General features: G+C 37.0%; 2 protein-coding genes and 1 long non-coding RNA gene across 3 annotated transcripts; 1 reads left to right on the forward strand and 2 right to left on the reverse strand.

The window, feature by feature from the left end:
• Positions 1–2,908: 2,908 nt before the first annotated feature.
• On the reverse strand, positions 2,909–11,908 carry LOC116296239 (uncharacterized). The gene is made up of 7 exons (XM_031704233.2): positions 11,613–11,908; positions 10,315–11,383; positions 8,889–9,448; positions 8,554–8,703; positions 6,471–6,635; positions 5,831–5,903; positions 2,909–5,223 (listed from the first exon to the last, which is right to left on the reverse strand). Exons 1-7 carry the CDS (start codon positions 11,652–11,654, stop codon positions 4,904–4,906), a joined length of 2,379 nt encoding a protein of 792 aa, XP_031560093.1. The 5' UTR covers positions 11,655–11,908; the 3' UTR covers positions 2,909–4,903.
• A 71-nt stretch (positions 11,909–11,979) lies between these two features.
• On the forward strand, positions 11,980–20,956 carry LOC116296241 (uncharacterized). Its single transcript, XM_031704235.1, has 7 exons — positions 11,980–12,205; positions 12,966–13,073; positions 15,382–15,497; positions 15,890–16,075; positions 16,937–17,116; positions 19,768–19,785; positions 20,530–20,956. The coding sequence occupies exons 2-7, from the start codon at positions 12,989–12,991 to the stop codon at positions 20,638–20,640; spliced, it is 696 nt and encodes a 231-aa protein (XP_031560095.1). The 5' UTR covers positions 11,980–12,205; positions 12,966–12,988; the 3' UTR covers positions 20,641–20,956.
• A 1,136-nt stretch (positions 20,957–22,092) lies between these two features.
• Positions 22,093–23,786, reverse strand: LOC116296249 (uncharacterized). Its single transcript, XR_004197109.2, has 2 exons — positions 23,721–23,786; positions 22,093–22,470 (listed from the first exon to the last, which is right to left on the reverse strand). It is a non-coding gene; the product is annotated as an uncharacterized LOC116296249 (long non-coding RNA).
• Between the last annotated feature and the right edge of the window lie 484 nt (positions 23,787–24,270).

Here is a 24,270-nt window from a genome sequence, read left to right on the forward strand (position 1 = left end):
TAGTAGGACTCAGACATCACCCGGGAATCCAATGTCGTCGTACCACACTGGTCAAAAACACTTAAAACTTGCACTATTATTTTTAAAAATACGCGAAAATGGAGGCTTATTTCATAAAGGTTTCGGGTTGGAAGCAAAATACTCCTATATTAACGTCTACACAGGCGATAATTAGGAAATAATTTTAAAATATATTCAGAGATAGATAGTGCACATTTCATGTAATATTGATGCGCCAAGATAATGAAATTAATGATTTTTATAGAACTGTCTCAACCACCCTTAATCACGAAACCAACCTCTCCTGATGAGAGTCGGCGTTTATCGTATATACGCAAGAAATAATAATAAATAATAGTTTACTCTATGACGAAAACGACCAGAAACTTTTAAGGGAATAGACGACTTGCACTAACTGGTCACGTGACCCTACTTCCCTTAAAACGAGCAGTCAGTGTGTGAAAACGAACTTAAGAAATGAAAAGAGCAGCTCAACATTAGTAAGAGGGCGAAATTTCAGCTCATAATGTTGACTATAGGATAAATGGCATTAAATATAAAATCGAATATTTATAAGGATTTATATGGGGAAATATTCTGGATGGCAAAAATTTAAAAAATGCCATTTTTCCTGTTTCGCTTGTTATGAGCTAAAACTCCGCCACCCTACTAATATCGAGGTACTCTTTTTATTCCTGATGTTCATTTTGACACAGCTGCTCGTTTTAAGGGATGTAGGGTCACGTGACCTGCTAGTGCAAACGTTTAAAATTATATAACCATGATCTGGTAAATACAAATTTGCAATTAGGAGTTCTGATGCTATATTTGGAGATATGAGTTTGGTTTGGCCGTTTTTCTCACATATTCTTCAAACTTATCGCTGGTCTTTCTGACTTTCAGAGGAGATTTAATGAATCTTTCAATCAAACATTTGGGTTATCTGACTTTGATTTAGTTTTGGGATTTTTTGAAGCAAAAGAACTATGAGGTGATTTTCTGGGGGTGGGAGAGGAATTATCGAGAAAATGAGTATTATTATATTACTCTTTCCAAGATATTTTCGCTGCTAAAACTCGGTCTAGCGAAGAACAGAAGACAAAGGAAAGGTAGCCTCCTTTGCAGCCGTTCTTAGGGTCATCACGAACGTAAGAACGTCAACGTTTCCCACGTTGCGTGACGACCCTAAGAACGTCTGCAAAGGAGGCTAAAGGAAAGGTAGATGGAAAAAATTCCCGAATTTTCCAAAATATTTTCGAAAAAGCAATTTATTGTTAAGCACAATCATCACTCTCTGAAGGGCCTTTCCCATCACACGCACTACCTATACCACTACGGAAGGAAGGAAGGAAGGAAGAAAGGAAGGAAGGAAGGAAGGAAGGAAGGAAGGAAGGAAGAAGAAGAAACAGAAGAAAGAAAGAAAGAAAAGAAAAGAAAGAAAGAAGAAAGAAAGAAGAATAAAATAAAGAATAATAAAGATCAAAAAGACGATACTAAGAAAGAAACCGACAAGCCAAACTAATAGTACACCTACAACGAAACTAACGCAAGCATAACCCAACTCCAGACAGAAACCATTGTTCCTGTCACGTCCTCCTCCTCCCCTCACTTCCTTCTTTCCTTCTCCCTTCCTTTATTCCTTCTCTTTTTTCTTTCTCTGATTCTTCTTCTTGTCTTTTTCGTTTCTGCTCTAAGATGATGAAAAAATGAACACTGACAATTTATTTTTTTATCATCGTAGAATCATTGTATACATTCAGATACATTCATTTTTATGAATCGTAGTAAGTTCAGTTTGACCCGCTTTCACATACTACCACTTCACTCACAATTCTATGATTACAACTCGCAACACACGTCAATTTATACAAAGGAAGGAAAACCGGTAAACCTGGTGAAAAAACTCTTCTTGAAATTTTTTATGGTTTGAAAATGTGCTTTCAGAAAAATTTAAATTTCTATACAATTTTGAATAAAGCTTCTAAAACTGTTGCTTAGCAGTTGAGGAACACTCTAGTGATGAAATATTGGAATGAAATCGTGCTTTTCATCTTAAGGGGAAAACAAATTACAACTCTAACAGAACTGTCGCTCTTTGTCGTTCTCGCTTGTCGAGATGAAGCAGAAAATGTCGTTTTTCGGTGCGATATTAAATGTTATTTTAAAAAACTGACTGAGTGTACTCTAGCATTTCTTTAAATATATGAAAGTCATATGCGCAGCTGAATGCGCGCGAACAAACCCCTTAAGTTTTTTGGCTCTCACCTAGCAACGTTTGATCGGCTGTAGCTCCCGTCCCAGAGCTTCCTTCGGCTAGATTTTTTCTACACTCGCCTTGGCATAGAATAAAGAATAAAGAACTTTGTGGTCGAAATCGGTAATATTATAATGGGGACTGATGATGCCGTCTAATTTGCATTTAGCGCTTTTTCGGGGCATATCGAGCTAAAAATCGAAACGACATAGCATACCCTGAAGCAACTAATATGCTAAATGACACAAAAAAGCCCCTTTTTTCGGTCTTGCGCTAATTAATTTTTTTACACGCACAAAGATAACCATGGAGCCTTCTTGATTTTCTTGCAAGTTCAGTTGTTGAGGTTTTCCAACAACTTAATTTAATTCTATTTAATCAGCAACGTGTAAAAGGTTCACACCAACCTACAATTTCACGGAATAAAACACCTGCAAAATTTATCTTATTCAAACAACAGGGTTACATCAGGTACTCTCTTCCAGAGTAGTCTAGCGTGATCCAATGATGTAAATATACTTTTCCACATTTTTATGTAACCATAAAGTGTCTTGACTTTCCCATAGTTCTCAGGCTTCTGTCATTTTTTATTTTTTATTTATCAGCTTTACAACCAGTACTTATTATTCAAAATTGAATACAGAAAAACACTAGTTGAGGGAAAGAACAACTGGACAAGAGTCCCATATAATTAGTTCCTCCAAAATAAACGTTTTACGAACACTAAATACTAATAAGAAAAGAAACACTAACAACAGAAAAATACTGACATATCTATCAAAAACTACGAGACAGCAGCAGAGACTAAGGCCTAGGGCAAACGTCGAACTTTTCATGCACCGAACTTAATTACATCAAAGAATGGCGCCTCATTATCACCTGATATCCATTGTTTTTAATGAGTTCGGTGCATGGAAAGCTCGACGTTTGCCTTAGGCCTAAATTTCCGTTACAAGCTACTTGTACATTAACTCTTTTAATAGTTTCAGCTTCTGTGATTACATTATTTGATGGTTTTTGTTATTTAAAGGACAATATTGCCTGATGTTACACAATTCTTAGAACCTTGTGAGAAGCTTGGAGACTGATACCCTAGCTGGTTTATAGCGGTTGTACAGATCGAGTGCCTATCAGGTCTCCAGTCTCCTCAGGGTCCCTCCAGGGCTGATAACAACTTAATGAGGGGAGGGAAGGCAAGGGTACAGAGTAGCACTAAGATTAACCTCACTCCCCACCCCCATAAACACCCTCAGATACAAAATATGACCCTCTTCTATAACACACGTATTTCAAAACTGTGCATGTAGCTGTGATCCGCGCTTATGGCAATAGTAACGTAATAATTTTGAAGCTAATGTCTTCAAAATAACAATTATATATTTACTCTAAAAAGCTAATTATCCTGGTTAGAGTGAAGTCATTAAACCCGTGAAATAGATATTAGACTAACACACTTTAGTAGACCCTAATTCCATTGTTTTCTTTTGTGTCTATTTGACTATTACACGTTGACTAATGATTTTTATTTCACGGGTAAAATGCCTTCACTCTAACCCATTTTGGTTATTATAACTAGCTGTCACCTATTTCTAATGATTAGTTTGCTTACTTTATCCTTAAAATATTGTAGTAATGCAGATGCAAATAAACCGATAGAGCTATTAAGTGTGACGTAATTCGAACGAAAAACGACTTTCAGGTCCAAATCAATAATCAATTCTACAGAAATCTTTCTTTGTTTATCTCTTTCATAGCAGGAGTTTCTGTTCGTATACACTTATTTCAATAAAGTTAGTCACTAAATAACCTAGAAAGCTGAGATCACCGAGGATCATGGGAAACTTTTAATATCAAACAAGTCAAGCTTTTGATACAATTTGCAGCTTGAGGATGCTCAGAAGAGGTGAGACTGTAACTGGTAAAAGATCTAAAATCCATCAACAGTTATTAAAGCGATGAGAATATGTTATTAAAGCGGTTGAAATATGTAAAATGTAACTGCCCATAATCCTTGTTGGTCTCAGCTTTGTAGCTTTTCAGGCGACAAACTTTATTGAAATAAGTGTATATATCTAATTGCTGAAGGTAAGGCAGAGAATAAATCCTGGGAATAAGTTGTGGCAAGATTTTTTAAAAGCCCTGTTGTCGTTCTCGTAAAGTGCTGCATGAAAAGCCGATCGGAAATAATTGTTCGCTATTCGGGAACTCATTCTTGTCGTGTACATGTGTTGTGATTTCTCATTTCCATTTTCCGTCATTCGTGCTGCGGACCCCCCTGTATACCCCTGTTAGTACCTTAATGATCAAAATGATGATTAGGAATTACATCAATGAAGATTAATTAATGATTCATGCAAAGATACTAATACAAATTACTTATTACTAATAATAGTATAATGTGAAATTTTTAAAGCATTCCTCGAGTAAGGGATGCTTTTGTTGCTCGCTTTGGTAAAAGAAAATGAATATCGTACTTCAGTTAAATCGCAATTAAATAACAAGGCAAAAATCAATGCATGCATCACTATATTGCAAGTCAGCCACAAGTTGGTTTTTATGCAAACACAATGCAAACTTAAATTTCCAATGAAATTTACTACAAAGTTGTTTAAAGGAAAATGTCTACCAGTTTTCCTCTTATCTAGGTAACTAAACCAGCTGAGTTGAGTTTTCTTCATGTAAGAATGGCAGAAGCATACCAGATTCCAATCCCTCTTCCTTCAGAGCATGGTGTACATCGGCTACTGTAACTGATTTATTCCTTGCCAAGTCAATAAGACTGTTAATTGGCTGATCACTCTTACTAATGGAGTCGACTTCATCGGCTGTAAAAATCTTGGTGGCAACTGACACAATACGGGAATGATCTTCACCAATGGCTTGATGAACCGACTGGGAGATGTTTGTGAGCACTTCATTGGGTACAGAAGATAGACTTTGATATTGATAAGAGTGCATAGGAGTTCGGCCTAAAAGATATAAAAAGCATAATATTCTACCTTAAGGATGGCTGGTCATTATTATACTGGGAGATATGTCCAATGGACCAAGTCAAGGTCATTAATAGTATAACTAATAGTAAAACTTTGAGCACAAATCTGCAATGTCAATATGCTGGCCCTCCCCTCCCCCCCCTCCCCTCCTAGGTAATGCACACTTATTGAACACTCATTCATGCTCTTCTCAGGCTGCAAAGTCAACTTCAAATCAACCTGCAGTTCTGAGTGCTTAAGCATTAAGGCACTTCTTTCCAAGGGGCACTCCCATATATTAGGGTCAAGCCGAGGTTCAGGAGTTGCTGCACACAATAAAAATATACTTTATCATGCATGAAAACTCCAGCCTCGACTTTTAGGGACTGCAAAAACTTTTCCAACTGTGCCTACATCATACCGGGGTATAAAATTTCTCTTAGGCCTTATTATGGTTATGATTTACAATGTTGTGTCTCGATCTAAACGAGGTATGTTTTTCAAGATATTCTTGCTTTAGATAAAGGGTCAGGGTATTTGTATCTCAACAGCAAATCCCTAGCACCCCCATCTCCATTTTATAAAAGTATCAAGACTTACTTACTTTCATTGATGCTGATGTGGAGGTCATCTGGTGGTGCATGATGGTCAGTTGGCTGAATTCCAATTGGAATGTGCTGTCGATACAATTAAAAATATTATTGGCTACATGGCTTTGTTGCATGGTTAGTGTGCTGCCTGCTAAGCAAGAGGTCCATAGTTTGATCCTTAGTGACCTCACACACTTGTTTTAAGGAGCAAGTGTGGCTTGGTTGATTTGTGTGCTGCCTGCTAAGCCAGAGGTCCATTAAGTTTGATCCGTAGTGACCTCACACACTTATTTTAAGGAGCAAGTGTGTGGCTTGGTTGGTTGTGTGCTGCCTGCTAAGCCAGAGGTCCATTAAGTTTGATCCTCAGTGACCTCACACACTTGTTTTAAGGAGCAAGTGTGGCTTGTTTGATTTGTGTCCTGCCTGCTAAGCAAGAGGTCCATAGTTTGATCCTTAGTGCACTCGTAATGAGAATTTCGCTTTTTAATCTAAAAAAAATTTGGTTGTTTTTTCCCTTTTTTTGTGTGCGTGTTAAATTCTTTATAATGGCAATACAAAACTAATTACGATTTTGAGACGACAATACCATGAAATATTGACGGCGTTGAAATAAAATATATTTGGTATTGGGTGGAGTCGCGATAAAATTCCTACCTCTGGCTCAGAAAAATGGAAAATTGGAATCTCCACAACATGATCTTTGAATGTCAATTTAAAAGTGCAGCGAAAATCTCTGATTTGAGGATCAATGTGCTTGAAGCTGGCTTTAATGTTAGGGATTGCTTGGTAGGAATCTAACCATTCAGAACACCTAATGACCTAAGGGAAAAGATAAAACAAAAGGCATGGTGTTCAGCATAAAATAAATTTTCTTCATTCTCATTTACTCCTAGAGACCTTGTTATCATGTCTGTACAATTCCCACTGAGGGGAAGTATAGATATTTCATTAAAGTGCACCTAACCCCTGATACAATACTTTCAGTATTAATTCTACATAAAGTGAATAGTTGAATGGTGAAATACTTCTTCATTTGAATGTTGCATCTTTAAGTTATGAAGGTTTATACTTCCATTACGTTGCTGACTGTGACATCACCCCAGGCTTTTGAGTGTATTTGTTTTAATTTTTATTATCAAACTCATGAATAATTCATGAGGAAAACACAACAGAAATCACGACTGTGAAGAGTGTTGTAAATCTGATACAAAACTGTGTTCATTTGCATAAACTTTAAGTTGGATTTTCTTGGCCAAATTCACTTTAATTTTGAAAATTTTAGTGAAACACAAAGGAACTAACCTAGATGTTTGATAAGTCATATACAGTATGAGTGTCCGTGTTGTATCAGATATACAATCACTCGGCTACGCCTCATGGTTGCATATCTGATACAACACGGCCACTCATACTGTATATATTACTTATAAAACTCATGAATAAATAATGAGGAAAACACAATAGAAATCATTGTCCGTGGATGAGGTTATATCTGATACAAAATCGTCCTGATTTGCATAAACTTAACTCCAATTTTCTTAGCCAATTAATTCAATTTTATCTTTAAAATTATAGTAGAACCTGAATGTATATATATCGCCTTTAGCTCATGGTTGTATATCTGATACAACATGGCCACTCATATTGTATATATTACATACTAAACGCTAGTCATTATGAGACATCAGATTCACAATAAACATTGTAGAAACCTTGAGCATAATAATGATTCTTTTTAAAAATTTGTATATTCAATGAAGCCTGGGGTGACGTCACAGTCATTAACATATTGGAAGTATAAACCTTCATAACTTAAAGACACAACATTCAAATGAATCTAAATATTTCACCATTCAACTATTCACTTTATGTAGAATCAATACTGAAAGTATTGTATCTGGGGTTTGGTGCACTTTAAAAAATATATATATATCAGCAATTATTTTGAAAAACATAAGGTAACAAAACTTATGGCAAGAAAACGTTTTATTGAACAGTAAATCTGATTGGAATAAGATATAGGTGGAGGTAATGTTTATAAACATTGCCATGGTGAAGTTAATGTGCCAACTATTTTAACCATTAAGTTTTTGTCACTTTACTTTATTGGACTGTCCGATAGATTTCTGGTTGGCAATTTAAATAACAATCAACCAAAACAAATTTTATCATTGTACACCCACCTATACCCCCCTCAGACCTTCCTCAGACCTTCCTATATCTTCATTGGAGACATAGAAATATTACACAACATATATATACCTCCCTCATGATCTCCCAATGTCTTAAAAAATCCAATACTCACCATGGGCAGAATCAAAGGTATTTAATCCTTGAACTACACAAATAGCCTTCTAAGACCCTCTCCTTCCCTAGGAAATTACAATCCCCCTCGATGGGGCTTACATCATAGCCGCCATGTTGGTTGACAATAACAAAGCACTCCTCATTAGATTCTCTTGTTAGATCAACCAACATGGCGGCTGTTTCATCGTTATTCATATCTCGAGGGATTTTAAGTCGTGTAGTTGCAAACCAAGAATGGATATTTTTTGAAATTATTCTTTTCAGACCCTCCCCACCCCTTCGGAATTCCATTCTCTCTCCATGGGGTTGGTATGGATATTTTCTGGGACTACAAAATACATACTCTCCTCAGACCCTGCCCAACCCTTGGAAATTCCAACCCTTCTTATGGGTCAGGTATCATGTTCAGAAGAATATTATTTAAACCCACCTTCTTAGAAAGGTCTTCCTGCTGCCAGCCTTCCATTACGTTTTTAATGGCCACATCAATCACACTCTCTGCATCCACATCTGGGTACAATGAACAGAACAACTTCTTAAGAAGATGGCGGCCTTCGTTCTTTTCATCTTGTTGTAATTTCTAAAACATAAAAGCATCAGTTATACTCTTTCTTTGTGAAATAAGATTAAGATCGAGAGAAAATAGCAGCTTGGAAATAAAAAAAGAAAGGATTAGTTAAGTATATAGTTACTAAGGTAGAAGAAGGTAGGTAATTAGGTAGGAAAATTTGTAATATCATCAATCCTTCTTTAATGATAGTTTACCTTAAGAGACGATTCTCCATCATCCAAAAGGTATATCATTGTAGAATATGTCTTGCCAGTTTTTGGCACTGCTCCAAACACAGCACACTGCATTCTTTTTTTTGCACGCTGTGGATCCCCTGGATCTCCAACAACTACGTATGCTGCTAGTTCTTTTACTGTGAATGTGACACTGCAAGGGTGGACCTTGATTTCTGGGTCACCACTCAGTTCTGTTAACTCTATTTCAGTTTCAGGTTTAATGGGTAAAGCTAGTTTCAATATTTTAATCTTCCAAGTGTTATTTTCTTCTTGTAGGTAGGCACTGTGAGGGATATCTAATGTTATGGCTGTTTCAATCTCACACTCAGGAGAATGAAACTGTATCAATGGGCTGAGATAAATTTCTTTTCTCTTTGGCAGGTGTTTATGTTCATTCCAACAGATCTTCACAGTCAAATCCCTCAGTAAGATTTCTCCAGTTCCAACATCATGACATTGGACAATGATTCCTGAATGCCGGAACTCTATGTTGTTTGGTGTGCTTTCTGGGCTTGGGGCTTCTTTGTCTAGCACGACAACTGAAAAGAAGTTTATAACACATGTTAATAGACTTATAACCTTGTATACATTACCGCCTGAAATCATTGCAGCATGCGAACAAGTTTGTTGTTTTTAGGGAAGCACGCGAACAAGTTTGTTGTTTTTAGGGAAGCACCGGTGGCGTGCGCTGCTAATGCGCCGCCTCTCACCAATGCAGCCTGAGTTCGAGTCCTGCCGATCTCGATGTTGTATGTGAGTAGAGTTGTTTGTTGGTTCTCTCCTGTGCTTCGAGGGTTTTTCTCTGGGTTCTCCAGTTTTCCTCCCTCCTTAAAAATCAACTCCTAAATTCTAATTCGATCTCTGTGCTTTCAATGAGTTTGGAGCCTAGCTCTGTTGTGATTGTCCCATGCTATGATACAACAGCGAAAAGCTTTGTAGATTTTTAGATTTTTTTGTTTCGTGTCTTTTTTGAGTCTGGTGAACACAAACAGTACGTGGAAAGGATGTGGTCAATATGCTCTTTTGTTCTTTCTGTGGTTTTTAAGAGGGTAGCAATTACTGTATCTACAAAGGATAAAATATAAGATGGCCTTCCAATATATTTTTAACACAAAGAAGAAAAAAGAAATGAAACAACATGAACTGTTATACTAAAAATAATATAATATTATTAAAGTCAGGATTGATAATAATACTTGAAATGTTTGTCTCTGACTAAGAATGTTCGATAACCTTTTTACAGATGTTTCACAGATCTTCTTCAGTGTGCTGTAGGTATTTGGGCAAGCACATTTAAATCTTGGTGTTAGTGGGCACTAGAGTTCTATATATTTATTTATTTTTCATCTGTAAGAAAGTCAGACACAAACATTTCAAGTATTAACATGATGTCATTTGTACGCACCTTGTGCTGAGTCCATTTGACTCTCATCGCTGACTAATTTCCCATACTTGCTCCCTAAGCACTTCACTTTATATGCGTATACCCCAATTATGGCACCAATCAGAATTATTATCAATGCCAATACAATCGCAACAATCTTATACAGACTTTTATGTGCCGGAACACATTTAGTTAGTGCCCTCTTGGTATATGCGCACTGCCTGTTTTTAGGCAGTCCTTGTGCCTTGCACTCAGGAATAATAACATCCTCATCATCACCACAACAGTACGAACAGTGTTGGCAGTTCACCTCCTTGTTGCCTTCAATGCTTTCATTGTAAAACCCACGATCACAAACCCCACAGAGGGTATCATGTGTTGTGTTACAACTTCTTTCGATCTTTTTTCCAACTCCACAGACTTTGCAGGGCTTACAAGAAGAAGAATCTATGGTGTCGGAATAAGTCTTTCCAGGAATACACTGCTGACATTTTGAATCCTTTGTACTGGACAAAACAGATTGACATTTGGGATAAAGACCTTGGCCAACTCCACAATAAGGGCAATCATAGCAAGACTGATTCAGATTGTTGGCTACAATGATATATTGTCGATCAGTACACCTTGGGCTACAACGTATGGATTCGTCAACTGAACAACGTTTATAGATAGGCACACCATCTTTCTTGCACTCGGCTTCATGTTCAGAAGGATCTGAGTCAGGACAACACCAAGAACATTCTTGACAATCTCCAACTACCGAACTCAAGTAGAATCCTACATCACAGTTCTCAGCACATATGGAATTACTAGTCCTGTTGCATTTTTGAAGCACCTTTTGGTGATCAACACAGATACCACATGGTTGGCATGACTCTATGCTGTATGTGCTTGAATAACTCACCCCCGAAACACAAGGTTTGCACTCAATATGGGTACCGTAGGGAATAAATGAACCACACTGGGGTGACAGGCCCTCTCCTACAGAACAGTTTTTGCAGGGAACACACGAGATCTTTCTAACAACATCTTCAACAACGAATTCATCATACTTGCATCGAATTTTTCCAGCAACAACTTCTGACAGTACCTTAAAAATAGAAGAATTGGTTTAAAAAAGTCAGTACCGCATGTTTATTTCAAAATTTTTATATTTTGAAATAACAGCAGAACTGCTTATTACTCTTTTTGGATGTAATAAAACATTTATATTCCAAGCGTGCAGTCTTACTTATGATCCTTACGAGACCACATCTTTAATAGTAAGCTCACTTCAGTGTGCTTATATCTCGAAATATTCTGACTAACATTTTACTCACTCTTAATAATAATGCTACAAACACTGTTCTTCTGACGCTCATTTTCTTGTACAAGACCTTCTAAAAGAGCTTCCTTCTCGACGTCAATTCGCTTTGCTTGAAAATTCCAAAATTTCGAAGATTCTTGCCTCGCGCTCGAAAAAACGTTCGATAAAATCCAAAAATTCAGCGTGAAATTTACGCTGTAGTATGTTTGTGAAGCTTTTCGGAGATTTCAGGACGACTTTTCCGACGAAGATCGCGACTAAAGAATGTGCTGCGTAAATAGATTTCTGAGAAAATGGCCAAAGCTTACTCATCTTGTGTCTGGGGATTCCCCGCCCGATTCCCCGACGTACTTGCGCATGCGTCGACCTATATATAGCTAATAGTATAAAAATAGAAAATAGAATATTCGGGGATCAAAACAGCAAACAACTTCTCCATATTCTAAAGAGCTAGAAAAAAATAACAACCATGTAGGGATTCCTAAGCCTTCGACAGTGATTCTCTCACAATTTTACTAAGCTATAAGAAGAAGAAAAAAGCAAAAAAGCAAGAAAATAGAAAAACGCTGAACAGCACATTCCAGATTTAATACAGACGGTACTACGGTAAGTACTAAGGCCATCGATACATTTTCATTTTTGAACATTAATCTCAATTTATCCTCATTAACTTTCTAAATCTGGGTGAATTATTTTTATCAATTTATTGGTAGTCACCCTGTAAGCTAATTTCGTACCAGATGCAATAAAAGTTTCAGATTCTTAGATTGTTTTATCAACACTTGATAAAAAAAACTTTCAGAATGTCATCTATGCCTTTAAACTCGTTAGATTGGGGATAATAATATGTCATTGCCGGTTAAGCTAAGCCAAGATACCGTCGTTCCTGAATGAAAAGCATGATAAAAATTGATAATAAGCAATAAAAAGTATTAATAATAAGCTATGATTGGATGAGGTTGAGCAAGGATATCATGCATTAGTCAATTCCAAAGGTACCTCAAACCTATGATTGCAAAATTTCTCACCTGGTTTTTCCTTATGTTCATGCTTTGAATTTTAAAAAACGAAAATGCCTAAGTTGTTTAAGATTTGTAATTTATGATATTGGGAAAATTAAAAATTTTTCATTTATTATGATAACCATGAATAAAAAAACTTCAGGTTTACGGGCTCAGTTTAGTACTTTTTAGATCAAATTTGAGATTCATCAGACTGGAGGGGCAGGTATTTGAGGCAATTAGTGGAGTCTGAACGGTGGGGACATTTAATCATTTGGTTGATCCAAATGATGGCTGAGGGCTTTCAACCAATCAGAATTGAGATACTTTGTAAAATGTATAATAGTATTGTCTCATATTTCCAGGTATTTGAATTGCTGTCGTGAACATGTCCTTGTCAAAGCCCCAACCACACCAATCTGCCAAACTGCGTTATCCAGAACAAGAAACTGTCAAATCCCTAAGTCCCATTCGTAAGTAGCCCACTTCACACCCCTCCCCCCTACATGGGGGGATGCTGGCTACAGACCCTTTGTGTGTGACGTCAAAGCACTGCCTCAATTTGGAGGACAAAAGAAAAGAATTTCAATCTCCTGAGAATTTGAATCCTATATGTCCTCCAAATTGAGCTGCATTCTGATGTGCTGTAGGGGCGTCTATTGCTGGGTTTCAATCTTTGAATCTCATTATCTGCTTCAAATGATGATCAAACACTGACCCCCATTTGCTGTCAGCCAAAAAGAATTCTATTCAAACCTTGTTATTCAGCTGATGAAAATTCTACACATAGGCAGGAAATTATGTCAAGTGAAACCCAATAAATAAGTTCGAGTGTGACATCCCTATTACAGAGTGAAAAAGCAGACTTTTATGTGTCTGTCCTCTTATTGACAATAAATTGCATCATCACATTGTCAAAGTAGTGTGGATAAGCATACTTCTGCTCAGTACTTTGACAATGTGATGATGAAATTTATCATCAATAAGAAAGACAGACACATAAAAAACTGATGTAAATTTGTTTTTTACAGTAACAAATGATAAAAACTTCTCGTTTTTAGTGCTCAAAACAGTGTGTGTGCTCGTTGACGTCAGCTAGGTATATCTGTCAGTGTCCGGCTCCTATTGATGATAAAAAATAACCAATTAGAGCACGAATAAGTTGTAAGTTATTGTAAAAATATTGCTTGTAAACTAATTGTACTGGTTACTCAATTCAGCACCTTTCAAAGTTAAAAAACAAAAATATGAGATCAAAATCGTAACATTAGGCTCATAAACTGGGTTGCCTGGAAACTGTGGGTCAGCAAAGTTTTGGGTTTTTGACTGAGTTTTATATGATCCAAGCCCAGTGGAATCACTCTGGTATGCTTCATTTTTCTCATAAGGTAGGCCATTTTTTCTTCAACTGGTTCCTTCAAACATGCTTTTTGTTCTTCAGTAAATAAATTTGCTATAAATTAAGTTCTTTTTCTATCATATAATTGTCTGAAGAAATCATTGTGTATAAAAGCCAGCTGGCTGTAATAAACATCAGCTTGTCGCAATAAATGACATTATAGAATGTTCTCTTTTGGCTCTATCTACTAATTAAAGGAGGATTCATTTAAATGGTAAAATAAGCCCAATCCTTATTCAAGATTACTTCAGAATTGTTATTCTCCTTGTCCTTATTGTACTCGGTGAACTCAGCTGTTTGCTTTACTAACCAAATATTTTCTTCAAGCAAAATCCTTCATGACGAGTTTGAGATTCACCATGTTTGGTTTTGTTTACATAGAACAACTATTTAAATATTAAGAACTTCTTCAGAAACACTCACGTTTGAACATGATCCGAATGACCAAAATAATGTTGAATAAATAGCATTCAATTATACTGTAAGCATGTTACATGTATGTTTTTCATCTTTATTGATAGCAGTATTTGAGGTCTTTGGTTCTTTTTAAAACATTGAATTGAACCAGAGCATGTGAGATTCGCCAAAATAAAACTGGAACGATTTCAAACCCAATAAGATGACTTAAAACTCGATGAAAGTCTACCAACTCACTGAAAGATTTGAAGCTGCATTTTCTTAGTTTAAGTTCGACCTAATAATTCTATACTCTTTCAGCATAGAATACTGCTTTGAGTAGCAAATTACAATTTGAGTAGAGGAATAATTAAAAAAAACTTTTCACAGCATCTTGAACTTTCTTGTTTATTACAACTCGATTACTTCCTAATCCTGCTCAAATGCTTGAATTTCAGCAACTAACATAAAAAGAACCTGTGTAGACATTAATTTACGACACACGATTTGCAGCCCCACCTCCAATCAATCACTCCGATAATTTAGTAACATTTGATTGGCAGCTATCACATGCATAATAGATCAGACTATACATAGAATACATGAGCATATAGGACTCGTGTGTAATGATGTGAAGACCCTTTGGTACTATTGTACAATTTTGCCATTTTCTGATACAGCAGAAAATTAGGCAACCCAGTAAATAGGCAGTAAATTAGTGAGATGTTTCTTGTGATAAGCATGTGGAATGTTCAGTTATAATATTGATTTCTGCTTCTCATACACCGAATCGAAATATGGTGACCAATTTGAATAACTATTGTTCTGTGCTGACAAGCGACTGACTAGCCCCGTGTTCACATGGAAACATAAAAGCATTTTCACATGTATAGGAGGCTAGTCAGTCTCTAGTCGGTGCAGAACAATAGTTATTCAAAATGGTCGCCATATTTCAATTCGGTATATGTTTTTTCTCTTTATTCCAGAGGAAAGAGGACCAGAGAAACTAAGATGTAGAATAAGATTGTATGACATGACAGGTACACCAAGGAGAGGTGGCAGTTACATACTAAAATTTATGCCAATCAAATCAGCTGATATGGTAATTTACTCCTTCTTATATCAACCTTAATCTTATAACCTCATTTAGCTTACAAGTTTATCAAAGGGGTTTACATGAAAAAATTAATTACAATCTTGATACATATCCTTTCATGATGCATAATCAATTGCGACCAGTTCCATAAAATAACTTACAACTACAGAAACTAAATAAAGAAATTTATGCCTCAGGTATGGAGAAGAAATTACTTTGGATTACATTCCATTGGGTGTTTAATGACTCCACTCCCATGGAAAATCCTCAATATCTGGAACAGCTAGATCATGGAAAAAGCTGTTCTGTTTGTTAATGACAATATAATCATAAAAAACTAATAAAAGAGATGATGTGAGAAATAACATGTATCATTTTTTTCTAATACTTTGAAATAGATGACCGAGTCTTTGGCCCATTTTTCCGAGTATAATCACCCCCAAGGTTTCATAGACATCCTTAACGACACCTATGGAGAAGAACAACGCTACAGCTGGGACGTGGAACTCAATAATCAACTTTGCATTGATGTAAAAATGTTGGATACTGTTGATAATAATTGTTTTATCTTTTTTCACACAAAGGTACTGTTTGTATGATTGCATGTGATTCTCAAGGAAAACAAATAAGACTAGCTGATTGCTTGAGCCGGGGGGGGGTACTCTTACCCGTTGACCTCTGAACCCTGACCCTGTTCCAGAGTAAAATCTCTGAAATTCATACCCTGTTCCAGAGCAAGATCGCTGTAAACCATACCCTGTTCTGGTATTGTGAAAATAGATACCCTGTTCCAGAGAGGAGAGAGCATGATTTCATATGCCCTGTTCCAGAGCGAGCGAGATTTTATATACCCTGTTCCACTGAGTAGAATCACTGAAAGCCAAACCCTGTTTGTCGGCATGTACCCATATAGCGAATATAGGGGAGTACCCCTCCCCCCCGGGTTGCTTGATAGCCACAATCTTTCTTATTATGGACTGCTCATAAATCATTTGCTGATTTTCATAGGTCAACTTCAAACTATGAATAAAAGCCTTGCATGGGATGTCAAAGCAGCTCAATTTGGAGGACAAAACAAGAGAATTTCAATTTCCTGAGAATAGGAAACCTATTGTTATGTTGATCCTCCAAATTGAGCTGCATTCCTACAGGCTTCAAGGACCTATCAGGGTCTTGGAGCTAAAGTATTATAAAGAAAAACATTGTATGACAAAAGTTAAAATTGCTAATCTCGTTTTCACTTACTCACTCTCTGACTACGATATTAGCTAATCAATATTTAAACGATTGTCAATAATGTCTTATGCCATTTGCTTACGAACTACATTGCGCGAAATTTAATTTACGGTCAGAATTCCTACAAACATGAAGGTTAATCCAATAGGATTAGTATCCACAAGTTCGCCAAAGGCAGTTTAATTGGAATATAGTTTCTTGTATTTCAGAAAACCCTAACCAGAGAAGAGATTGTGCCAGAGCAAAAGACCCGTCTTCCCAGTGAGAGTGCAAGTGTTGAATTCACTATTCAATTGAAATGTGAAAAAACGTGTGAAGGAAGGTTTAGAGTCATAGTCAAAACTGACGTGGAGGGGTCACATCCACATACACGTGACTATAACATCATGGTAGGTGTAAGCTTACTGTAGTCTCCTTAGCAGCCATTATCAGGGAAATGAAACAAGACTAAAAATGGTTGCTAAGAACAGTATCGTAAAAAGGACTGTGCATGCTCATTTAAGTCACAAGTTTACATTTTCATAATATTGTGACATCCATGACGTTTATGGGAAAAAGATCCCATCGTCAGATTTTTTAAAGATTTGCATGATGAAAGAACATCATACTAGAAGTAAAATAAGCAATTAAAAATGGGGTCCCCGACTTCGTTAAGCTGTCAGAATATGTGGAAGCTTAAGTTCATGCTTTTTATGGTAAAATTACATGAACAATGTCAACATGGAAACCTGTTACAAATAAGTTAAATTTTACTGAAAAAATAAATTGGCCGTCCCCATTTTTCACAGAAGACTATAAAATAACCAAGTAACTAGTTAGAACTTGAAATTTGTGTTAAAAATTAGAAAACTAAAAAATGTCATTGTGCTATGAGTGTGGACTTGAAGCCTTCGCGTTACGTAGTATTCTATTCCAATTATACACAAAATATGTAATTTCCATTTGATACCATTGTCAGATTTTTTGAATTTTTTCCCCTTAAGTTAGGTATTATACCGGGTAATTTCAATAAAAAGGGGGTGCCTGACTTTGTTATCGAGCTATAACAGATGAAACACGTTTTTATAAGATTTTGCTTGCGTGAAACATTGGAATGACGTCATCACGATTTATGCGTAGAAAGGATGCACGCAAACAATGCACATAAACATCTTCATTTGCAAATTTGCATTTTGAATTTGCCTTACAAACGCACTTTACTGCACTACCATAAAATTCTATAGAAAAAACACACTGTGGAAAACTCGGGTTTTTAATATGTTTAATGAAACAACCACATTTATATTTCACGTATGTCTCTATGGTTACATCACACTTAATCAGTTTTATGAAACATTAACTCTAAAATCATGAATTTTAGTATGGTTGGCCTATCTGCAGGTCTGTATAGCTTTATAATGCTGTTTTCCTGTTGTTTGGTATTGCCTCAATACCCCTTATGATAGAGCCACCTTAAATTTCATATTACATACAGGTATCCCAAGTCATAAGTTTTTGATATTAAAAAATAATCTTTTACAAAATGTACATTTTAGGTGAAGTCAGAACAAAAACTAACCTTTAAATTTTTACCTGACTTCTTGGCTATTCTTTAATTATATGTCAAAAGATTTTATGAAACAAGTTAAATGAGCGAAAATATTGCAGTTGGTAAGCCAGAACCTTAGAGAAATGATCAGTTTTGTAGACTCACCTTAGATTCCTGTAAGTCAGAGGTCCTTGGATTAAGTAGTAAGAGAGATTACAATCAGCAGATACTATATCAACTTCAGTGATTTTATATACTCAGTGGCATGTCTTCTTATGTAGCTTTGCAAGTACCGGTGTCGCTTGCTGTGTAGTTTTTGTATGATTACCGCTGAACGGTCTGATTGCGAGACCTGCTCGATCGAGGTCTGGTACTAGTTCGCTCCTTCCTCCTTCCTCCCTTCCCTCCCTCCCTCCCTCCCTTCCTCCCTCCCTCCATATGTACCAAGGGCGCCAGGACAGACGGATTGGGTTTTGAATATGTGTGATTGTTTCAGTTATTCGTAGATTTCTAATTGAATTGATATATGTTTGTTTCTAAATGGATATTAAATAGTGTTCACTCATCTTTAAAATAAACGTCCTTTCCAACCAACGGTCTTTCTGGTTTGAATCAGCTGTACGATATGAATATATTTACCACGTCCACCAACGGTCTTTCTGGTTTGAATATGCTGTACGTACGCTCTGAGTATTTACCGCTGCACTATCCTTGACAAGCAGCGCAGGCGCCGCTTCGTTAGCGATTACTCACCTTTAATAAGTTAATCAAATTTACCTTCAGTACTGTCCTGGCGCCCTTGTATGTACAAGCAAAAAATAGAAATTCAACATAGTGACATAAGCGTATATGAAGCACACAGCTGACTTAAATAAAAAGAACGAGTTACCTTCAATTAAGTCTGAGTTGATTTCGATGCTTAATTAAAGTTTACGTTTTTTTTTTTTTTTTTTTTTTAAGGTAATTTTTTATAAGTTTACGCTTATGTCACTTTGTAATCCAACATTGCATTTGACTCTTTTGACTTTTGATTCTATGGGAAATTCAACTAGATCAGCACAGACTGGTAGCACACGCTGTTCATTAGAAGTACTGGCGGCGTTTTCTGTTTCCTTTTTGCAGTAGTTCCGTCTCGAAATCTTACTCAACAAGAAACTTGTTACTGAAATATCCCAGCCTCGTGAATATATAAAAGAAAACGAGAATGAAATCGACAAGGTTCAGTCACGAATTTCTAAATGCAAATAATTATATGAAGCATTTGAATGGTTTCTTTCAAGCATGTGCTTTTCCGCATGTCTTGTTCTGAGTTTTCATCATTTACAAATGCCAACTGTGTGAACTTTAATTTTCGGAAAAATGAGTCGCCTTTATCAATTTTAAGATAATAGTGTTTGATATTTAGCTGGACGCTCCCCCCGTTACGGGTCAACCACTTTCCATTCGTTCGTTGGGTACAAGTTAGCCTCTCATTTTGATAAACTAACTAATTTTCATTCTCTCTTTTTTCAGTTTACTCGCAAGCCTCAGGCAAGTATATTTTAAGTTTATTTTAAAAGTCATTCATTATTGCTAGGGGGATGGTAAAAAAGGAGGGGCTAGTCACAAGTAGTAGGGGGTCTCTTGGGTTTTCATAAGCACACAGAAACGGGGGGGGGGGGGGGGGGGTCTAAGACGTTTTAGTTTGGGTAAGAGGAGGGATAATACGCTTTGAAATTAGTTTTCATTATTTCCAGCCCTAGATATGAATAATGAATAGTCTCTTATCTGCCATACAGTCTGTATTTGAAATTGATAAACTGCTTCGTCCCTAGGATAGGGAGGGATGAGGGGCGGGAATGTGGCTATGGGAATCGAACCGATGTTGGTACTAATAAGGAAAAACCCGACTGCAGATTCGTTAACCAAAAGTATAATACGTTCCAGCTGTTTTAGGCATTCAAGGCGATACAATAGTACTTTTAGGTTCGATACAACCAAGATGACCTAGTAAAAGGGTTCGGAGTCGTCATTTGAGGGTTTTCGTTTGCGGTTTAGGGGATTCGGAGAGACGAAGACATCCCTAACACCTCCCCCCTCTTCCTGCATCTAGCTAGATCCGCCCCTGGGTAGGGAGTTCCCTAACTTAAGTTACAAGCTATGGCGTTATATTTGATCTAAGGAGGGAAATCTTGTTAACATTCAAGCTTTCAACTGTTTTTGCATGGGAGGAGCGACAGCATTTCACGATATCTTGTGCTACAGTACGTCATGATATTTGTTTGAAATTTTCAGGTCAAGTTTCAACACTTATTACGACATTTCTTGCCTGACGGGAACCAGAGGAGACACACATCGGATCATCCCGCCCATTATTTTAACCTAGGACTACAATACGACGACTGATATAATAAGTGCTCGTTACTCGATATTTTGTCTGTAAGCAAGCATATGTATGGACCCTTTTACTTTGGACGTTTACTGAATTCTTTTCATTTTAGGCCACCTGTATGATTCCCTTGAGTTTTATTCCTTTGTCTGTTGTCCAGACTTCAGAAGCTATAGATACAAGTATGACTTTTTTCTCGCATTTAATAACGATAAAAATCTGATACGACCAGAGTAAAAGGGTCTACTGCCAGAACTGTATAAACACCTGCATAAAGCAAACATCCATGAAAGTTGATATGAATGAACAGTCAGGGGCGGCGGAAGCTGAAGATCTTTGGGGGGGGGGGGGGGGGGGGCGCACTGCAAAAAATCTTTGGGGGGCACTGCAAAAAATCACAACAATAACTTAATAATGGTAATAAAAATCGAATCTATGCATTCTTATTTCATGTGAACCAATAATTTTTGGGGGGCCAGGCCCCCCAAACAATTGGTGGGGGCACGTGGCCCCCCCGGTTCCGCAGCCCCTGACAGTAAACCCCTTGCAGGATATTCCCAATGCAGCCCAATAGACCAGTTTCGAATTCCAAATTACCGCTGTGTTCCTTGATTACAGACTCATTTGCACAGGGTTAGCCTCGAATCAGTGTCTAATATTCACAAATACCAACGGTAAAGTAAAGAATGCACAACTTTAACAATACAAACACTTTGAAACTTGACGGACCTTGACTGGAACACGTGAATATTCTGCACTAACTCGAGGCTAACCCTGTGCAAACGAGTCTGTAATCAAGAAACACAGCGGTAATTTGGAATTCGAAACGGCTCTATTCAGAGGACAAAACTGCAATATAATCTTATTCTCGTGAAAACTGAAGTTTATTGTTTTGTCCTCTGAGTTGAACGGCTCTGAAAGTTGCTGAAACTGGTCTATTTGGACTTCCCTCCAATTACACAATAGATCGTTAGGAATCTTCAGCCACAACTTATTCCCGGATTTATTCTCCACCTTCAGTATATTTTGACATATGAACCTGAGATAATCCTGCTATGAAGAAAAATGACATAACACAAAAATGTCTGCTGAAGTGATTGGACCCGGAAGTCGTTTTTCGTTTCAATTACTTGACGCTTAAAAGCTCTATAGAAAATAATTAGCTCCGGCTCCATGGTTAATGGATACCATGATGAAATCACAAGCAATAGAAACATTAGTTCCAAGGGCGGATCCAGGGGGGGAGGGGGGCAAAGGGGAGCTGAAGCCCCTGCCCCCCCCGACCCCCCTTCAGCAGAAAAAAACCGATGCTTTTTTATATTGTTTTCCGTTTTGTTAAACTCAATTAGCCCCCCCCCCCCCCCTAAAATTTTGGCTGGATCCGCCCTTGAGTTCCCTATATTGTTGGATGACATAAGGGATTTGTATCATACCAAGACGTTGAATAAAAACAAACTGACAACGTAAAATTGGAATCAGTTCTGTTCTTTAATATTTTGCAGTTACTTTGACTATAAACGTCATGACTCTTTAACGCCTGCGTGATAACACTGTTATGGAATACATTTGCGAAAAATGCTTTACAAACACAGGTCCCTCAAATGCAGTTGCTCAAAACGCACCTCGTAAAAAATGGATATCTGCATTTTTCATCGCAAGCTCTAGTCGTACGAAGTATTTCTTCGCAATAGCGGCAGCTTCTGATGGCTTGATTTCCACAATTGCCGATGCAATGGTGATTACTTTGATGTGGACGACGCGCCTGCGCATCCGGGAACGTTAACATCAGGGCGAGGCCAACGAAGAGGGCAATCTTTACAAAGTTGTTCATCTTGGACGATCAAAATCTGTAGAGAGCAAAAAATACTTAGAGAAATTGAAACACTTAATTTAACAAAGTAAAACCTTAACACTGAGTTGCGAATCTGAAATTTGTTGAGATTTTTTTTAAAAGTCTTTATCAGCATGATTATATTACTGTAGTTCTTTCTTGTGAAAGACTGAACCACTTGTTTGTTGCTAGTTCATATATTTAATTCTTAACTTTTGAGCCAGAAAAAAATCGTGTCTAACATAATTTCAATGTCATAAATTCCAACCGAAATATATTTACTTTTTCGTTTCATATTCTGTAGCATTAAGGATAGAAGAAAAAAAACATCTTCATGAGTAGTTTCGTAAACCCTTTCGGAGGAAACATGGCAAGAGCCAACTATATATTGGTCATGAATGATCAGTTATAGCTAAATGATTGTTGGAAAACCTTCAGATCTATGTAATCCCTTTTTTCCTGCGAATAACATTTAGCGCGGGCCTTCAACAATTGAAGCAGGGCGTCACCTCCTACATGATTAGAGATTCGCCGTTTATTCACAACAAGTTCTGGCTCCCTAACTCCTTAAAACTTTCGTCATAGGTTTGATTCTTATTTATTTCTTTGCTTTACAATACGTCCTGCTTAATAGACGACTTGCACTAACAGGTCACGTCACCCTATCCCCGGCCTTAAAACGAGCAAATGGGTCAAAATGAACTCCAGAAATGATCGAAAAGAGCACCTCGAATTTAGAGAGTGAGGTTTTAGCTCGAAAGGTTGAGTATAGGAGAAAAAAATGAAATATAAAATCAAATGATTTACAAGGATTTGTATGGGAAAAGTGTTGGCTGGTAAGCTTTTGCCGTCCAGCGCATTTTCCATACAAATCCTTCAGTATAAACTATTCAATTTCATATCTAATAGCATTTCTCCTGTTTCGCTTATTGTGAGCTGAAACTCTGCCTCCCTACTAAAGCCGAGATGCTCTTTTGATTTCTTTACTTTGACAAAGCTGCTCGTTTTAAGGGAGGTAGGATCACGTGACCTGTATTTCATAACAGTAGTCTGCCCGATATTAGTACTAAGGTGTGACTAAACACGGACGAAAATTAAATTTTGAGCAGTTATTTATTGGAGTAATTGTGTAGACAATAAAGAGACTTAATCTTTGTTTGAATTCATTAAAATACAATATTTTGTCTACGAATTACGAAAAAAAACAATTGCTTGTCACAATCACAAGCTATATAGTTGAGATGATTGAGAAAAATGAACACTTACTCGGCTGTGGGTTTTCTATCGCAAGCAGTTTGAACGGACGACGCGACGTCTAGTGATAGATTGAACACTTGTTCAAACACTTTAGGACAGGCTTTTATACGAGACCGGGGTTAAGATCTTATCAAAAAACAGCTAGAATGATAAGGAAAACGTTGTAGAAGGAAATGAAAATAGTTACATGATAACGATGATAATGCCTGTTCAATTGAATTTTTCTCTCTCGAGTGCTTCAGTAAGTTCGTTTTTTGAATGGAATACATATAGATGTGTGTGTGTGTGTATTTTGAACTGCTCAACCATTCATTAGTGGCTCGTTCGAGGAATATCATAAAAAAAAGGTAGAAAATGACGGATTCCAAAAAGTATTTACGATACAATGTGTCAATTTTTCAGGCATTAAATATTTGACAAGGCCTCTCAGCTGTCGCTCTATAATTAGATCGTTTCAGGGAACGACTCGAGGCAGGTTAGCTTGACGGCTTTTCCGCATCTAATGGAATAAAAGTGTGGTCCATTAAGATAAGCGACAAAGTGACCAACAGGTGAAGTC

This window comes from Actinia tenebrosa, unplaced genomic scaffold, assembly GCF_029948245.1.
Source record: "Actinia tenebrosa isolate PJP-AT-01 unplaced genomic scaffold, QUT_ActTen_1.0 PGA_scaffold7__59_contigs__length_16204524, whole genome shotgun sequence".
NCBI lineage: Eukaryota > Metazoa > Cnidaria > Anthozoa > Actiniaria > Actiniidae > Actinia > Actinia tenebrosa.